General features: G+C 39.7%; 1 protein-coding gene across 7 annotated transcripts in view; it reads right to left on the bottom strand.

The window, feature by feature from the left end:
- IFT80 (intraflagellar transport 80) overlaps window positions 1-16572 on the bottom strand; it is a 68926-nt gene that overhangs the window by 20614 nt on the left and 31740 nt on the right. For 6 of the 7 annotated variants that reach the window (XM_060274427.1, XM_060274429.1, XM_060274430.1 and 3 more), the window contains one exon: window positions 2359-2538. The exons of the other annotated variant lie outside the window; for it this stretch is intronic. In XM_060274427.1, coding sequence (XP_060130410.1) covers window positions 2359-2538 — 180 coding nt within the window. The remainder of the gene's footprint in view (window positions 1-2358; window positions 2539-16572) is intronic. 7 annotated transcript variants of the gene reach the window in all.

Below are 16572 nucleotides of genomic sequence, written 5' to 3'. Positions count from 1 at the left end.
AAGAATCTAGGGCCCATAATTTAGAAACTAATGAGCTGAAGATTGTAAATGTATTGAGTGAGACCTAGCAATAGGCAGTGTGCTCCTATGTATCTTTATTCAGATCAGTAGTGTAGGGCTGCAGCCTTCTTTGAGGTCGAAGACTGAACACATAACTCCTAATAAATAAGACTCATTTTTCTTGTGCATGTGGTAGTGCTAATAGTGCTTCCCCAGATTATTGCAGCAACAGACTTGGGACATATAGAGAAAGGCATCCTGTGCCTAAGTTGTTCAGGGCTTTGTTCATTATACTGGTATCATTAGATACTGGTATCGGAGAAGGCCTCAAAGAAAGTTGACATTTGGAAAGTGAAAGTTGTTAAAAGGGAATAGTTCCTCCCATCCTGAACATGGAAATACAATAATTCACAATTAATGGGTGGAATGTCACTTAACTATTTATAAGCAACAAACCAGGGCAGGACCAGTGGGGATCTAGTCAGCTCTGGTTTCCAGAATCTTATAACAAAAGTGAACTAAAGCTGTTATATAGGATTGAGAATGATGTGTTAATTGTGCATTTATTCTTATTTCTAAACAACATGGTAGAAGCTGGGATGGAAACTTTTCTTGAGACAGCCCCAAAACAAGAATTTAAATTATGTGCAAGTCATTTGCATACACTGCTAGCGAAGACTCCTTTGTATACCTTTCCCACGAAGCTGTACAAGCTAAATATAACTAAAGTTCAGGGATTACTAGACAAAGTCATTCATTACGATTCGCTGTCTGGGAATGAATACCAAAAATATGATTTTTACCTGCCAATTTGTCTTCCATATTCCCAGACACTGACTCATAACATCCCACCCAGTGGACAGATGGGTAATATAGAATTTCTGTTGTTGCAAGTTTTCCCAATTATATATTCAGCATCAAAGACAACTTCACTTCAGGCCAAAAGATATTTAGGTGCCTAATTATAGATTTGAGAGCCTAACACTGGGCACCCAGGGCTGAAAAGCTTGGCCTGAACTCTAATACTGAATGTGTAATTGAGAAAACTTGTAACAACAGAAATTGTATATTATCTCCCTGTCCTCTGGGTGGGATGTTATGAGTCAGTGTCTGGTCAGTGAGGACAGAACATTTAGCAGGTAAAAATTTAATGCATTTGCTTTCAGATACTCAGATTCACATTTTAAATTTAGGACCATGTGTTTATAAAAGAACCTACATTCATAATTCTTTTAGGCTTCACCTATAATAAGGTAATCATAAAATAGAAAGTTGCCTGAAAATCTTTAATTGGGTCTAATAAAAGGCTCTTTAAAATATTCTGTAAGCAATCAGATTTTAGGTATGAATAGCTTATGATTTCTCTAGGCAGGACAACTAGTAGTAAAAAAAGAGGTCATAGTAGATGTTTTACCTATAGGGTTGCCAGACTCAATAGAGGACAAGACTTCTGTGCCTTTAATTGCCCTGCTCTCTTTTGAGTCTGGAAACCTTAAAGAGAAACCAGCAGACCCTTTGCTTGGAAATTAAACAAAGGGTCTGCTGGTTTCTCTTTAAGGTTTCCAGACTCAAAAGAGAGCAGGGCAATTAAAGGCACAGAAGTCCTGTCCTCTATTGAGTCTGGCAACCCTATTTACCTAGCTGAAAACTATTGTAACCTGGGGCTGAAATATTCTGGGCAAAGTTTCATCAAGAAGCACTATTTGGTTGTGTGTGGGGGGGGGGGAAGGTAAGTGCATGGCTAATTAATGATTTTGTGATCAAAGAAAACAGGCACATTTAGTGCTATCCCTGCTCTTGGCAGAAAAACCTGCACTATAGTTTGTTTGTTTTTAAAAACCAACAATGCTGCAGCTGCTATAATGGTAAACCACAGCTGTGTACATGTACAGGTTTTTTCCCAAAGCCAGTAAACCAAGGCTATCTGTGCATGGACTATTATGCTGTTGCTTTCCTGCAGCTGTGACTTTGTTGCCAGCTGCAAAATAATTTCTAGCATACAGTAAATGCGGTTTTTTTAAATTCTGAATTTCCAGCCACTGCAGTAACCAGGGGTGCACTCCACAGCCAATTTACTCCAGAGTAGCCTTCCTAACATCAACAAGCTCACAATGGGTTGCGAGAATTGACCTCTGTTCATAAACATATTGGTCAACATGCTATTATCACCAGGAGCATCCTGAAAGCTGCTCAATCTAGCTGACTGATGAACAGATCTCCCGGGGATAGTTAGCTGGCCATAGAGATGGATGTCACTCAGTTCATCTACAACTGAAAAGGATATTCAAAAAGTACCAGTTATTTTCTGCCAACATTTTGTGCTCACCACTCACAAAGCTTGAAACATCCAACACATACCTCCATCGTTCTTCTTTTAGTTAATGTTATTCCAAAGTTTTTCCACACCCAGCGCTGTTCCACAACATGAGCAAAAATCACGTGTCCATTTCCACAAGCCCCCGCTATTTGCGTGCCATCAGTAGACCAAGCAATATTAAATATGCTGCCAGTGTTTGGTTTCTCTAAGGCATAGGACCACTGCAAATTTTAAAAAAGTGCATAGTTCCACATGTAATTACTTCTATAGTACACAACGCATATATTACAACAAAGCAGTAATAATGCTCTGTGTATGTGTACACATACAACATCTTTGTCTATCACTGTTAATTATTTGTCTTTGGGACAGTGATAGGATTACTTAGTTTTCTGTTCAGCATCCAGGGCAGTGAGGACACTAAATAAATATTAAATGGTTTCTGAAGCAAAGGCATGAAGCTAATTAGCTAACAGTAAGGCTATTCCAGCTTTTTATTAGATGAACTATGGTAAGTGCAAAATAAAAGGAAAAAAGTTGGTATCTCTGGGATAATTTCACATAAAAGTCTAAATTGCTAAACAACAGTGAACACTTGTTATGTAGAGCATATGATTTTTGTGAAACAGTTTTAATAGGTATCTGTGGGTGGGGAAGTATAGAGGGGAAGAGCTCTCTTTGTGGTTCCTTTGCAGGTGCCTCCGTCTAGAGAATGCTACAAAACAACTAAAACAGTGCACATACAGACACAAAATGGGACAGAGGTTGATTCAAACTTCATACATCTTATTTGAATAAAGGGCAATGAAAGTAGCGCTTTATCTATTGTAGATGCTTTGTTGTTGTTGTTGTTGTTGTTGTTGTTGTTGTTGTTGTTGTTGTTGTTGTTGTTGTTGTTGTTGTTGTTGTTGTGAGCTCCTCCTTCCAAAGTCAAAGGAGCAGCTGTATTAATTCTTGCAGCAAATATAACATGATGAGACATTTTAGAGACCAATAGATTTACTGTGCCATGAGCTTCCATGCACCCTACACAATTGCCCCACAAGTCATATTCTGGCTACATTAGAAGACAAATGCAGAATAGTATGCAAAGTGTTGGACTTGAGTCAGGGAGATTCAGGTTTAAAACCTTGCTCAGCTATTAAGCTTACTAGGGTTTGGGGTGATTACTACCTTTTACTTTAATATATTACACAGCAGTGTTACGAACAGAATAGAATGATAAACTTTTGGTTTGTGCTGTTGCTACTATGCCTTATCAAGGCCCATTGTGTTTGCTAAACAGTTCCATATCATGGTGTACTTTGCAATCAGTTGTATCCATTATTATTACAACAAGGCCAATCTACCCTAGTTTCCGATGGCAACATCCTCACTGGTTTATGGTTAACTGGTTCCATTGTTAAACTTTTTTTTTAACATTAAGAAGTTTTCCCGAATGTTCAATCCAAATCTACTATCCTGTAACTAAAGACCATTAGATGTAGTCCTCCCTTCCAAGGCAGCAGATATAAAGTATTTGCTTCTTCTACTGTAATATCCCTTCCAAGTATTTGAAGAGTGCTATTATGCCCATCCCTACCCTGCCACGGGTGGCACTGTGGGTTAAGCCACAGAGCCTAGGGGTTGCCAAACAGAAGGTCGGTGGTTTGAATCCCCGTGACGGGGTGAGCTCCCGTTGCTCGGTCCCAGCTCCTGCCAACCTAGCAGTTCAAAAGCACATCAAAGTGCAAGTAGATAAATAGGTATCGCTACAGCGGGAAGATAAACGGTGTTTCCGTGTGCTGCTCTGGTTCACCAGAAGCGGCTTTGTCATGCTGATCACATGACCTGAAAGCTGTACACCGGCTCCCTTGGCCAATAACACGAGATGAGCGATGCAACCCCAGAGTCAGTCACAACTTGACCTAATGGCCGGGGTCCCTTTACCTTTACCCTGCCAAGGCTTCTTTTCTCCAGGCTAAATGTACTTCAACCTTTTGTCATAGGACTTGTCTTCTATACTCTTGACCATCTTCATTGACCTCATCTGAACCCATTCCAGTTTGTCTACATACTTCTGAAAGCACAGCACCCAGAGCTAAGACAAAGAGCTCCAGCAAAAGTCTGACTAATGCAGAAGGAGCACTTCTCATGACTTGAAACCTATTCATCCACCAAAAGTTAACACAACACTACAATATACATTATTTAAATAAGCAGTGGTCTGTCAAAAGGAGAGCACTTGTAAATTGTTACACAGTACAGTAGAAATTAAAAGGGATGCAGGTGGCACTGTGGTCTAAACCACAGAGCCTAAGGCTTGCCAATCAGAAGGTCGGCGGTTCGAATCCCCGCGACGGGGTGAGCTCCCATTGCTCAGTCCCTGATCCTGCCAACCTAGCAGTTCAAAAGCACGTCAAAGTGCAAGTAGATAAATAGGTACCGCTCCGGCAGGAAGGTAAACGGTCTTTCTGTGCGCTGCTCTGGTTCGCCAGAAGCAGCTTAGTCATGCTGGCCACATGGCCCGGAAGCTGTACGCTAGCTCCCTCGGCCAATAAAGCAAGATGAATGCCGCAACCCCAGAGTCGTTTGCGATTGGACCTAACGGTCAGGGGTCCCTTTACCTTTTTACAGTAGAAATTAAATCAGAAAAATGACACTGTTTTTGAGGATAATGACACTGTTTTCCTCATAGTAGTTTCTTCAGATGGGAATGACTTTGTGGTTGCTTTCCAGAGCAATGGATTAATATGGTAAATGATGGAAAAATCTTCAACAATATTATGATGGTGGCATAATCTCATTTTGTGTCTATTTCAGGCTTAATAACCAGTTTTTGTAATATGGGCATGAACAATCAGGGGAAAGCAGGAAGCTCTTAACATTCTTTTCTAATGAAAATGATCTAAGGTATGCAATACAATGCATGAAAATAATACTGAGGGCCAAATGCTCATTAAATTGTCCTACCAAAGAATTTGATATAAATACTAAGCAGATGTGCTTCCAGGCCATAGTGCAAAAAGTAATAATATTTAAAATAAGTTACAGCTTCACAAAATCTATTTCACCTAAAAGATGACAAAGCAATGCAGATACCTTAGTAGTACAAGGTGACCTGAATCTTCTCCAAGTACGCCTTCATTTATTTGTGATTTTCACAGTCTGCATATGATGCAGAAGGTGACACACCTGAGGGAGGGGAGTCACGTATGAGTTCCTGATCTAATAATTAAGCAACTGTGAGGCCACAGAACCTTGGCAGGTCTACCTGTGGAAACAATTGTATTTCTCAGGAATTAGTGTTGGGTTGGGTTCTCCTCCCTAGTCCCCCCCTTCCCTGATGTACTACTTCGGAGCTTTTTTGTTGTTAGTTGTTGCCAGAGTCCCGTGTTACATCTGAACCAGGTTAACCAGTTGTCAAGTCATGAAAATAAGCCAGAATCCAATTCACCACAAGATCTGGCTCAATACAAGCCAGAAACTAAACTCCAAAGCTGCATGGAAGGGTATGTGCCACAGAGAATAGCTTCATTCCATTGCTCATTCTTGGCTTCATATACTTTTTATGAAGCTTCAAACGATTGTCAAAACCATCCTACTATCACTGCAAAGGTAACATTTAACCAGATATACTCTGCAATCCCACAGCTTTCTCCTGAATGTTTAACCATAGTTTAGAAATTGGGAATGTCACATTTGCATTCATTGTATACTGTACAATGCATATTATTAACAAAAATAAGCTTTTAGGACTTATTGTAGCATAATAAAGCAGCAAGTTCCAAGACCTGTGTTTTGAAGGCTATAAGACAGCACTGCATTTGGCTTTCACTACAAAAGAAAAATAAATTCAAATTTCTGAAACTCAGAACAGTCAAACCTAAACAGAAGAACAATACAGAGCAAAGGTTTTAGAAGTAAAAATAGCACATATTGAGAGATCTGGATACATGTGTCAAATGGAAAAGTTTAACATGGTATTAAGCCTGGCACAAGGTTACTCTTACTTCTCTTGAAGAAAGATTGTTTCAGCCTAGACTGTTTTAAAAGGCCCATTTCATTTTCAAGGGAAAGGAAGCCAAAATCAGATCTTATTACAAGAGTTCTAAATCAGTATATATGAATTCACCAACCTAGGTTTGGATTTGGGATATGTGCAAAACATAAAAGTGTACACTTGATTTCTCAGGAGCATATTAAAAACGCCAACGATAAAATTACGACTGTGTTAAAATTAAGTTTAAACACACTTCTACAAAAAATCTGTGTTTGGGTCTTTGGGTTTCTCTCTAGAGATTAAAAAGTTTTGTGAGAACCAAAAGCAGCAGCATACATATTTCTTGTAATTAGAAGATGCTGTCAGCGCCTCTGTAACTGATGGGAACCAATGTTCTATAATTGGTTATTTAAAAGGGGGGGGGATAAATGCATTTTAAAATGGGTAACTTGTAGAATATTATCACAGCCAAACTTCAGTGACATTTGAGCAGCATTGCATATTTTTTTCTGTGTGTTCCACCTTGTGGCTGCAAAAAAGGATCCAGAAAAAGGTATTCCATAAACAAATAAATGCAGAATATATTTTATTCCCACAAACAAACACAGTGGAAATTGCATCACTAATTAGATGCTCACTGGATGATGGGAACATGCATACATGGCTAGAAAATGTAACCTGTAGCCAAGTGGACAGGCAAGTACCAGACCCAGTATCCTTTGTGTTCCAAGATGGCTTTGCTCCATACTGGTGTTGCTTTTTCCTCCAGGGGTTTTTGCTTAGATACCTTGTTTCCTCCAAATGGCTATAACTTGAACTTCTTTCTTTATCCACTGTTGCCTTTCTTTGCTGCTATCCCCTTTTCAATCCCCCATGTTTTGACCTGCTTTCCTTCGTTAGCCCAGCCACAGTTTCCCTTTGCTTGCCCCATCCTTCTCTGTTAGATTGTCTGGTTTGACCACTCACATTTGGGGAATAACAAGATTGTACTTTTACATCAGGGGTGAAGAACTGGATCAGGCTGGTGGGCCAGATCCTTATCTACCCTAACTCTTGCCAGCCAAATTTAACAGGTGAGCATGGCTGCCTATCTGTCAATCACCTGACACCACAATGACGTCATGTGATGCAGTGCTTTGAAGCCCTGACAATCAGCTTGGCTCTTGTAGCTTCAAAGTGTCATGTAGGACTCTTTAAAGCACCAATGTTGGGAACTGAAAGCTCTTTGAAATCCTGACAGTCAATGATCTTTAGCCAAATAGATGGGGAAGGTGCAGAAATACCTGGAATGTAGGAAACAATCCAGTCAATGAATCACTAAGCCACCTATTTGCCTCCTACAAAAGCATATGCAGCAGCTTTTGCTCTCTCCAAGACATTTGAATACCTCAGACTGGCATTCCAAAGTGGTGGTCCAGTTTGCTTCTTCAGTTGGGCCAGCCTGATAAAATCCTCCAAGGTTGCTTGCTCATGTATAAAATTAACAAACCAGAAGCACAGTGCCATAAGCATTACTTGCATGTGCATCTGCACAAAGTTAACATTAAATCAACTTTAGTATTTACTTCTGGGCAGAAACAGCTGTAATATAAAGGTTTTGTATTACCCATGAAATCAAGGTTTATAGTCACTGTTGTATACAAAGCTAATAGACTAATAGTGAACTAATGTACTACAAAGGTGATTAAAAACTGAAACCACTGCTACCTTTTAAAATAATTCCAATCCTCCTCTCATTTTTGGAACTTACGTCTATGATTTGGCTCTTTACTAATCTACATAGCTGCCAAGTTTTCCCTTTTCTCACGAGGAAGCCTATTCAGCATAAGGGAAAATCCCTTTAAAAAGGGATAACTTGGCAGCTATGCTAATCTAAGATATGAATTAAATGCATAACCTACTTTCAAATATTTGGATCATTATCTCATCTAGTGAATTGTATCATATCAAAATGTGCTGTTCTGGAAAAGAACTGCTGCCAAAGACCTATTTTTAAATTCTGGTTACAGTGCACTGTCAAATTTCAGTAGAATTCTACCCAATCATAGCCAGTATATTCCAAGGAAATCAATGGGATGCCACAACGGAAACCATGATATTCCAGTGCAGTTTCTTTAAAGAACTGAATTTGGTAAAAAAATAAATACATTCAAATATATAGAGCATACTAGGGAAAACTGGGAAACAAATTTGCTAGGTCTACAGTTATTGAATGGAATCGAATGGAAATATAATTGGACAGTGTTCTCGAAGCTACGAACATGAGTTTGACCAAACTGTGGGAGGCAGTGGAAGACAGGAGTGCCTGGCATGCTTTGGTCCATGGGGTCACAAAGAGTCGGACACGACTAAACTACTAAACAACAATAATCTTCAATGCAGTAATGCATTTATTCCATGCATAGTAGCTACTTTTAAAAGAGTAGCCTATCAATTACATTTTTTTAACAGACTCAAAAGCAACAGTTTTAATTATGGGATAAAATAATTCATGGTGCTTTTTTAATTTCAAATTGATACTGATCATGGAGTTCAATCCCAATAGAAAACTTTGAAAATATATCTACAAATATTTGCTGACAAACACATATTACAAATACAGAATACAAATACATATTTGCTGATGCAGCCTTCGGGAGGAAGGTACTGCAAAGAGTGGTACAGGCTTCCCTCCTGGATACCTCAATTGGTTAGAGCATGGTGCTAGTGGCACCAAGGTTGCAGGTTCGATCCCTGTACGGGACAGCTGCAAATTCCTGCACTGCAGGGGGTTGGACTAGATGATCCTCAGGGTCCCTCCCAATTCTATGATTCTATATTATAAAGGAAATCTTAAGACTGCTTTTGTTCTGAGCACAATGTATCATGCAAGTATGAAGAACAAATATGTATCATACGTAATTTATACTCTAGTCCAATGTCACAGTACAATGATCATAAGAAGTAGTTCTTTTAACTGCTTTGTTATGAGAGAAGTGGCAGTAAAAGCAAGTAACCAAATGTGACTGAAAATAAAACGGCTTTCATGCACTCTACAGAGTTTAACAACCCTTCACCATGCAGTTTAAAACTTCTAGAAAATATCTCAACACATTCTGAAGTGAAGAAACAAAATGCCATTGTAGTCCTTGTCTACTGGTTCTCTTTAATATCATTGCTACCTACCTTCATTTACAGGAGGGCAAAGAAAATAGTAAGGAGATTATAGGTAAAGGTAAAGGGACCCCTGACAATTAAGTCCAGTCGTGAATGACTCTGGGGTTGCGGCACTTTATAGGCCAAGGGAGCCAATGTTTGTCCGCTTCCGCAGACAGTTTTTCCGGGTCATGTGACCAGCATGACTAAGCCGCTTCTGGCGAAACCAGAGCAGTGCAAGGAAACACCGTTTACCTTCCCGCTGGAGTGGTACCTATTTATCTACTTGCACTGTGTGCTTTCGAACCGCTAGGTTGGCAGGAGCTGGAACTGAACAACGGGAGCCCACCCCATCGCGGGGATTCGAACCACCAACCTTTCGATTGGCAAGCCCAAGCAGCACAATGGTTTAACTCACAGCACCACCCGGAGATTATAGAAACTTGCTAATAATGCTTTCTACACAATTCTTGTTTCAGATTTATATAATGTTGTCACAAGCTTTATAAAAACCCATTCCCATCAATCTATTCTGAAATGTGACCAGGAAACAACACAGAGTGTAAACTCTTCCTCTAGATACCTGAGGCCAGGGCAAGAAACAGGTTTAAATTCTATCCCATTATTGTGCCCAAGTTTCATTACCTTCACAGTCAAGGAAATGGTGGTACAGTCTCTACTACCAAAAATCCCTCTGAAGGTAAAAATATTTTCTGACCACTGCTCCACCTCAACCACATCTTCAAGAAAGGACTTCTTCTTCTTCTTCTTTGGCGATCACTCGTATCCGAGTAAGATTGTATTCCATAAACACGGTTTTGGGTTCGTAAGTGACTGTGGAGGCCAATTCTGGATCCACATGTCCTTCCACAGTGGGGACATTGGTTTCCAGGAGGGTGTTGATCATGGTGTGGATTTGTCAAGTGTGCCTTCCTCTTAGCACGTTTCTCCCTTGCGTCCTGTGTTCGAGCGTCTTCAAAGTCCACGACACCTTTGGTAAAGGCTGTTCTCCAACTGGAGCACTCGCAGGCCAGTGTTTCCCAGTTGTCAGTGTTTATACTACAAATTTTAAAATTTGCCTTGAGACAGTCTTTAAACCTCTTTTGTTGACCACCAGCATTACGCTTTCCATTTTTAAGTTCGGAAAAGAGTAGTTGCTTTGGAAGACGATCATCAGGCATCTGCACAACATGACTAGTCCAACGAAGTTGATGTTGAATAATCATTGCTTCAACACAGCTGAAAGGGCACAGCTATTATAATGACTACTATTTTAAAAAGCTATGCTCACGCATTAGAATGATGCGACATATGGAAGATGTCCTACTGCATAGAGTAGAGATCAATAATATAATTAAAAGTTAGTATGCAGAGGCATTCCCAATATAACAAGATATTCAGTAGGAAAATGTGTTGCCCGCAAATCTAAAAAATACAGATGATGTTCCAATACTTAGACTAAACAACCGTAGTAGAGTTTTATTTTTGTACAATAGTGCACAGGTTAAAAAAATTCCTTAAAATCTGCAAAAGAATTCAGAACTATAATAAAAATGGCACTAACAATTGTCTAATGGGGCTCAATTAACCTCTGGTAAAGAAAGCAGAAAAGTAACATTCCTTTATATGAAGGACCAGATTGACTAAATGATAGTAACAACAAAAAATCATGTATATGTGTGTGTGCACTCGTACTGACTGTGGTTTATTATGTTCTTTATGCTATATAAAAGTTTCTTTCATTCTCTGGGGCACTGAGAAAGGGGTCCTCTCTTGTGATTCATTTTCTGTAACTGCGGGGGTGGGGGAATATTAGAAGGCCTCAGTCCTTCCTGATTTCTATTTCTGTGTAAGAGTAATGCAACATGACCAACAGTGTCAAAGCAGGCATACAAACCCACAGGAAGTCACCCACAAGGTATGTACCGTATGAATAGTCACAGGCGTCAGGCACTGGTCTTTTCTTCAGACACTTAGCATTTTAAAAATCAGGAACAAAGAAAATGCAACTGTTTTTTGTATTAGATGTAGAAGTGTGTTTGGCTTTGAACAATCTATGGCTGGCACAAATGTTAAGAGCACCTACCAAAGTTAATTCTAATATTGGGTGTTGTTGCTTTTCATGAAATTGCATGAAATTTTAACTGAAGTCTGTTACTAAGCAGTACTACCGTAAAAGTGGCGCGCGCACACACACACACACAGGAACAGATGAAAAGCAGAAAAGAGATGGAAGCAAAAGAGTATTTGTTAGTGTATTTAATTAAATTATGCTTCGTAACTAGTTGCATATGCTGTAGAAGGGTTAATGATATGTATATCTCCTGATGGCTCTCGAGGGAGCAATTCGCTGATTCAGCTCCATTACATCAGACACAATAAAAATGTCTGTGTTGACCAGAAAGCCAGGTCTGGTTCTCTTCAAACACTATCACACTGGTTATGTGACTCATTCTCTCTTCTCTCTCAGCACCAGCATGGCTAATTCTTTAGGAGCTATTTATATTTAAGTCAAGGGAAAAAATTGCACGAAGCAGCAAAAACGAAGGCGGCAAGCCTCATAAATTATTCCTGCCAGCTGTAAAGGAATAGATAGTATCTGGCTTTAGCTACTGTTAATCCCCTCCCCATTCCTTCATAGAAAGAAAGTCCCATTTTAAAGTATTTTTCTGCAAACCGACTTCAATATTTTATGCTGTGTGTTCTGTAATAGATAAACTTACAAATGATAAAGAAAAGTCTCTGTAAAGTTTGTGTTTCTTCTCTCATTCTTCTTATGCTTTGCCGCTTTCTATGGCCGCGCTTCGTAAGACGAAGCGGCGGTCATAGAAAATTTTGTCGTCTTACGAATGCCTCGCGCAACGCAAAACTCTTTCATCTAGCGAGTTTTTCATTGTGCGAGGCATTCGTAAAGCGAGGCACCACTGTATATATTAGATTATGAAACATTTGCACCCATGTACTGCAACAGGGTCCACCAGTGCTGCTATTTCCAAATGCCCTCCTCCAAGCACCCTCTACCACATGCCCCTGCTCCCACTGGTAGCACTGCTGCAGCCACCAGCCTCCAACCCTTTCAAGCTAATCCAGTTGTTGTCATTCATTAGTCTCAAAAGACAATGAAAGAGAGTGCCACTGAGGTCAAACTGTTGGAGTTACAGAGCCTGTTGTGGCTGTAGAGACCAATATGCGCGAGACATGTTTTGTTGCAGCTGGGGCAGATGAAGGCATCCGGTTTTGCTGTTACAGATGCACCATGGTGTTTCTTCTCTCTGCGCTCCCTCCCAGTGGTCATTCCTCCTCTGGTCACTGTTGTGGATACACAACCTGACTTTCTCCAAGCACTGAGGTCATCTGTAAGGGGCTCCCACACAGCAGGGTTCATGTTGCCAGTCTTCATGCCACGTTTGCAGACATCTTTGTAATGCAGAGTTGGTTTGCCAACAGCTCTGATGCCTGAAGGCAGCTCCCTGTAGAGCACATCCTTGGGGATACTGCCATTTTCCATTCTGTGGACATGACTAAGCCAACGTAGATGTTGCTGAGACAGAAGTGCCAGCATACTGGGAATGTGGGTATGATAGAGCACATCTTTTTTTGAAACTCTGCTCTGCCACATGATGCCCAAAATCTTCCGGACACAGCACATATGGATTTAGATGTCACTCCTGGCAGGTATAAGTTGCCCACAACTCCTTTCCATAAAGCAGAAAAGCCTGGTAGACCTTCATATTGGTACTGGTTGTTAGCAACACATTCTCCCTTACCTTTTTGGAGAGAGCTATTGCCATAGCTGCCTTACCTACACTTTTCCAGCTCAGTGTCAATTGAAAGTATGCTGTTTATGGTGGAGCCCAGGTAGACAGAATAGTCCACCACCTCAAGCATGTGGCCACCAATGCTGATGCGTGGAGTGCTGGTAATGTCCTGACCCAAGATGTTGGTCTTCATGAGGTAGTGATGCTGCAATAAACCAGAAGCTGACTGGTTGACCAGTTCCTAGCCCATTACAGCTGCTGGGTTAGGTTATTAACAAGTACAAGTGTGCAGCTCCCCCTCCATTCCCCCCTCCCTTAGAATGACATTTTCCTGTGTGAAGAGGCTTCATCCTGAAATCCAGCATAAACTCTATCTTGTTTTATTACAAAGTATTCTCTCAGATTTTCAACGAAGGAGTTAAAACTCTTATGATCCCCAATTAAAGAAAAAGCGAGGCTTTGAAAGTTTAACTTAAAGAACACTCTTCTTCTAGGCTGTAACTGAATTCTAAGAAGTGTAACTGAATTCAGCAGGTCACATCTTGAGTTGCAAATAATTTACAATTTGAAAATTTAGTAATTTGAAATCCTATTAAGATCTACTAGAAGTAAATGCTGCTGTTTTTTAATATGGCTCATTCCCAAGTAAATATGAATAAGATTGCAGTCTCATATTAGTAAGCCTACGAATGTGAACAATGCATACAGAAAAGTTATTCAGATTATGGCTTTGTTGTCACAGATTTTGTGGGAAAGTTTCTGACTCATTTGCCATGTTCTCACATACCACTAAACCACTATTTAGCACTACATGCATGAGCTGGAAGGCTTTGCTTGGGCTCACACACTCCCCCTACCTTCTCTACCTCCTGTGCAGACTGGAGAAGGATTTTGCCAGCATTTGGCTTCACTTTCCCCTAATCTTGACTTGTTTGTTGCATATAAACCAGAGATTGTGGTTTATCAGAAACTCTGGTTAGTTAAACAAGCCAGCTTCATAACTCATGGTTTGAAGTTTGCTTATTTTGAAACTGACTAGTTTGAAATAAACCATGATCCCTGGTTCCTATGCAACAAGTCAAGATTAGGGGAACATGAAACTAAACACTGGCAAAGCCCTTCTCACAGCTGCATGGGAGGAGAGGATTAGAGATATGAAAGCCCAGGGGGAAAAACCAAGGAAAATGGGGGGGGGTACCTAAAATCCCATTTCCCCATTATTTCAATTTTTCCCAGGAAAATTGCAGGAGAAAATGGAAAATTGGGTGGGTTGATTTTTCCAGTTTCTTTCCAGGCCTTCACATCTCTGGGAATGATTCAACATAAAGCTTTGCTCATGTTCATTCCTTGTCACTGATGTTGTGCAAACCATAGTTTAGCATTATGTTCTAACTGGGCTAGTGTTACTTTTAAACACATTCTTCAATTATCTATTGCATTATCAACAATTTATGTGTTACAAGTATACCTCCCACCCTTCCTTCAAGGAGCTCAATGTGGTATGTATGGATGGTTAGGAAAAGGGACAGCGACTGACCCAGAGACTAGCCCTATTTTACATGGTAATCCAGTATCCTATCCTAAGGTCTTCTGCATCTTATTCTACAATTGTCATTATTATTTCTAAGTTACTGATGAATCATGGATTCCAATATTCATAATCTGAGTCAGGCTAGGTAATAGGTGCTTTGTCAAGGAAAATTAAGGCCACTCAAAATATTACAGCTGTATTACAGGTGCCAATATGATAACAGTTGTTTGAGGAAGGAATAGAAGTCACAAGCTGTTGTGACATGAAAGTCAACTTCTGGGCTGTAAAATATTAGTGCAACGTGATTTATTGTCTGCTAATAATGTTCATAATTGAGATGTAAAGCACCTATATTGTCTTTCTTTTTTTGACAAGTGAGTGTGGAACGGAGTGAGAGACGACAAGAGAGAAATGTATGAAACCAGGAGATGTGAATCGTATCAAAAATGTTATGTATTAGAAAGTTTTCTTTTTAAAAGCCAACATAATAATTTATGTAGCATTTTTAATATTTCAGTATAAAACACTTTAATACCAGACTATTGCATACTAAAGTTACAAGACCCTTTCATGGAGTGTGGTAAGGTGTTGAAAGGGATGGTAACTCTACTGTTACAAACTTAGCTAACTCTCATGCCAGCACCCTGAGGAAACTCTATTTCACTCTTTATAATTATATTTAACTATGATCAAATATTATATACTATGGCAGATGTGAATCACTGTAACAAGAACTAGTCTTCATGATTGATTAGCAATTTACCTACTTTGATGCTTCAGCTGCAAACACTGTATTTGGAAAATCAATTATTTTGGCACAACATCGCAGCTTATTTTATGAACGGGCATACTTTCTGGTCTGAAAAGATTATGATTGAAAAGCTCCATTTTGCCAGAGAACCTTAGTTAACCTAGATCAGAAATAGCCATTTATCTTTTTTTTCTAGCCAGAAATAAAGCAAAAACAACTATTAAATGAGATGAAAGTTTAAAAATGTAAAACCCACCTTCTTAGTTGACTAAGAAGTATTTTAGAAGAAAAAATAAATTAGGGGTGAATAGACCTTGAAGCTATGATTTATACCAGATTTTCAGATTCAGAGGAAAATGATAATTTCTGAACTTCCTTATTATCTACATTTAATATCTGTTTCTAATTTGCTATATATGTGAAGCTACCGGTATGTGAATGATCATTTGCAGCACATTTTTTCCTTTTGATTTAAATGTCAACTTGGACACATTTTGAACTCTTGGACATGAGTAGCAAGAGGAAAGAGAGTAACATTGTTCAAAACAGTTCTAGAAACATGAGTGAAACACGCATACATGAATAGAAATCCGAAGCCCAATTCAGCACTTCTGTGCAGAGTCAAGGAGCACATGTGTGCAATTACACCTCAGACCCATGTCATTCACAGCCCACAGTGAGGGTGGCAATCCTAGTGGAGTAATCAGATTACCAGGCTGAAAAGAAGCTGGTAGCACTTTATGTAGTGCTATGAAGTGATCCCTGCCTGCAAGGAACTCAGAATTCCTCTCAATGCTATATTAGCCTCTGGGATATGACAACCCCATTAAGAACGGAAGCCTGCTCCCACCTCACAACATCACTACCAGCATATTCCCGCTTATCAGCCGGAATCCTGAATAGGCACATTTCATTTGTGGGCATTTCATCCACTACTCAGTCTAACAGGTATTTTGATCAGTCCCTTGTTCCTGCTTGAAAAGAGGTGTCCTTCTCCACCACAAAGCACATTCAAAACCTGCCCTGAAACGAGCCATCAACTTTAAGAGATACATTTATTGCAAACAAACCCTAGGCAGTTTCCAGAGATATAAACCA

This window comes from Zootoca vivipara, chromosome 5 (assembly GCF_963506605.1).
Source record: "Zootoca vivipara chromosome 5, rZooViv1.1, whole genome shotgun sequence".
Lineage (NCBI taxonomy): Eukaryota > Metazoa > Chordata > Lepidosauria > Squamata > Lacertidae > Zootoca > Zootoca vivipara.
The sequence above is the reverse complement of the archived record's forward strand: the minus strand, read 5'-3'. Positions and strand labels throughout refer to the sequence as shown.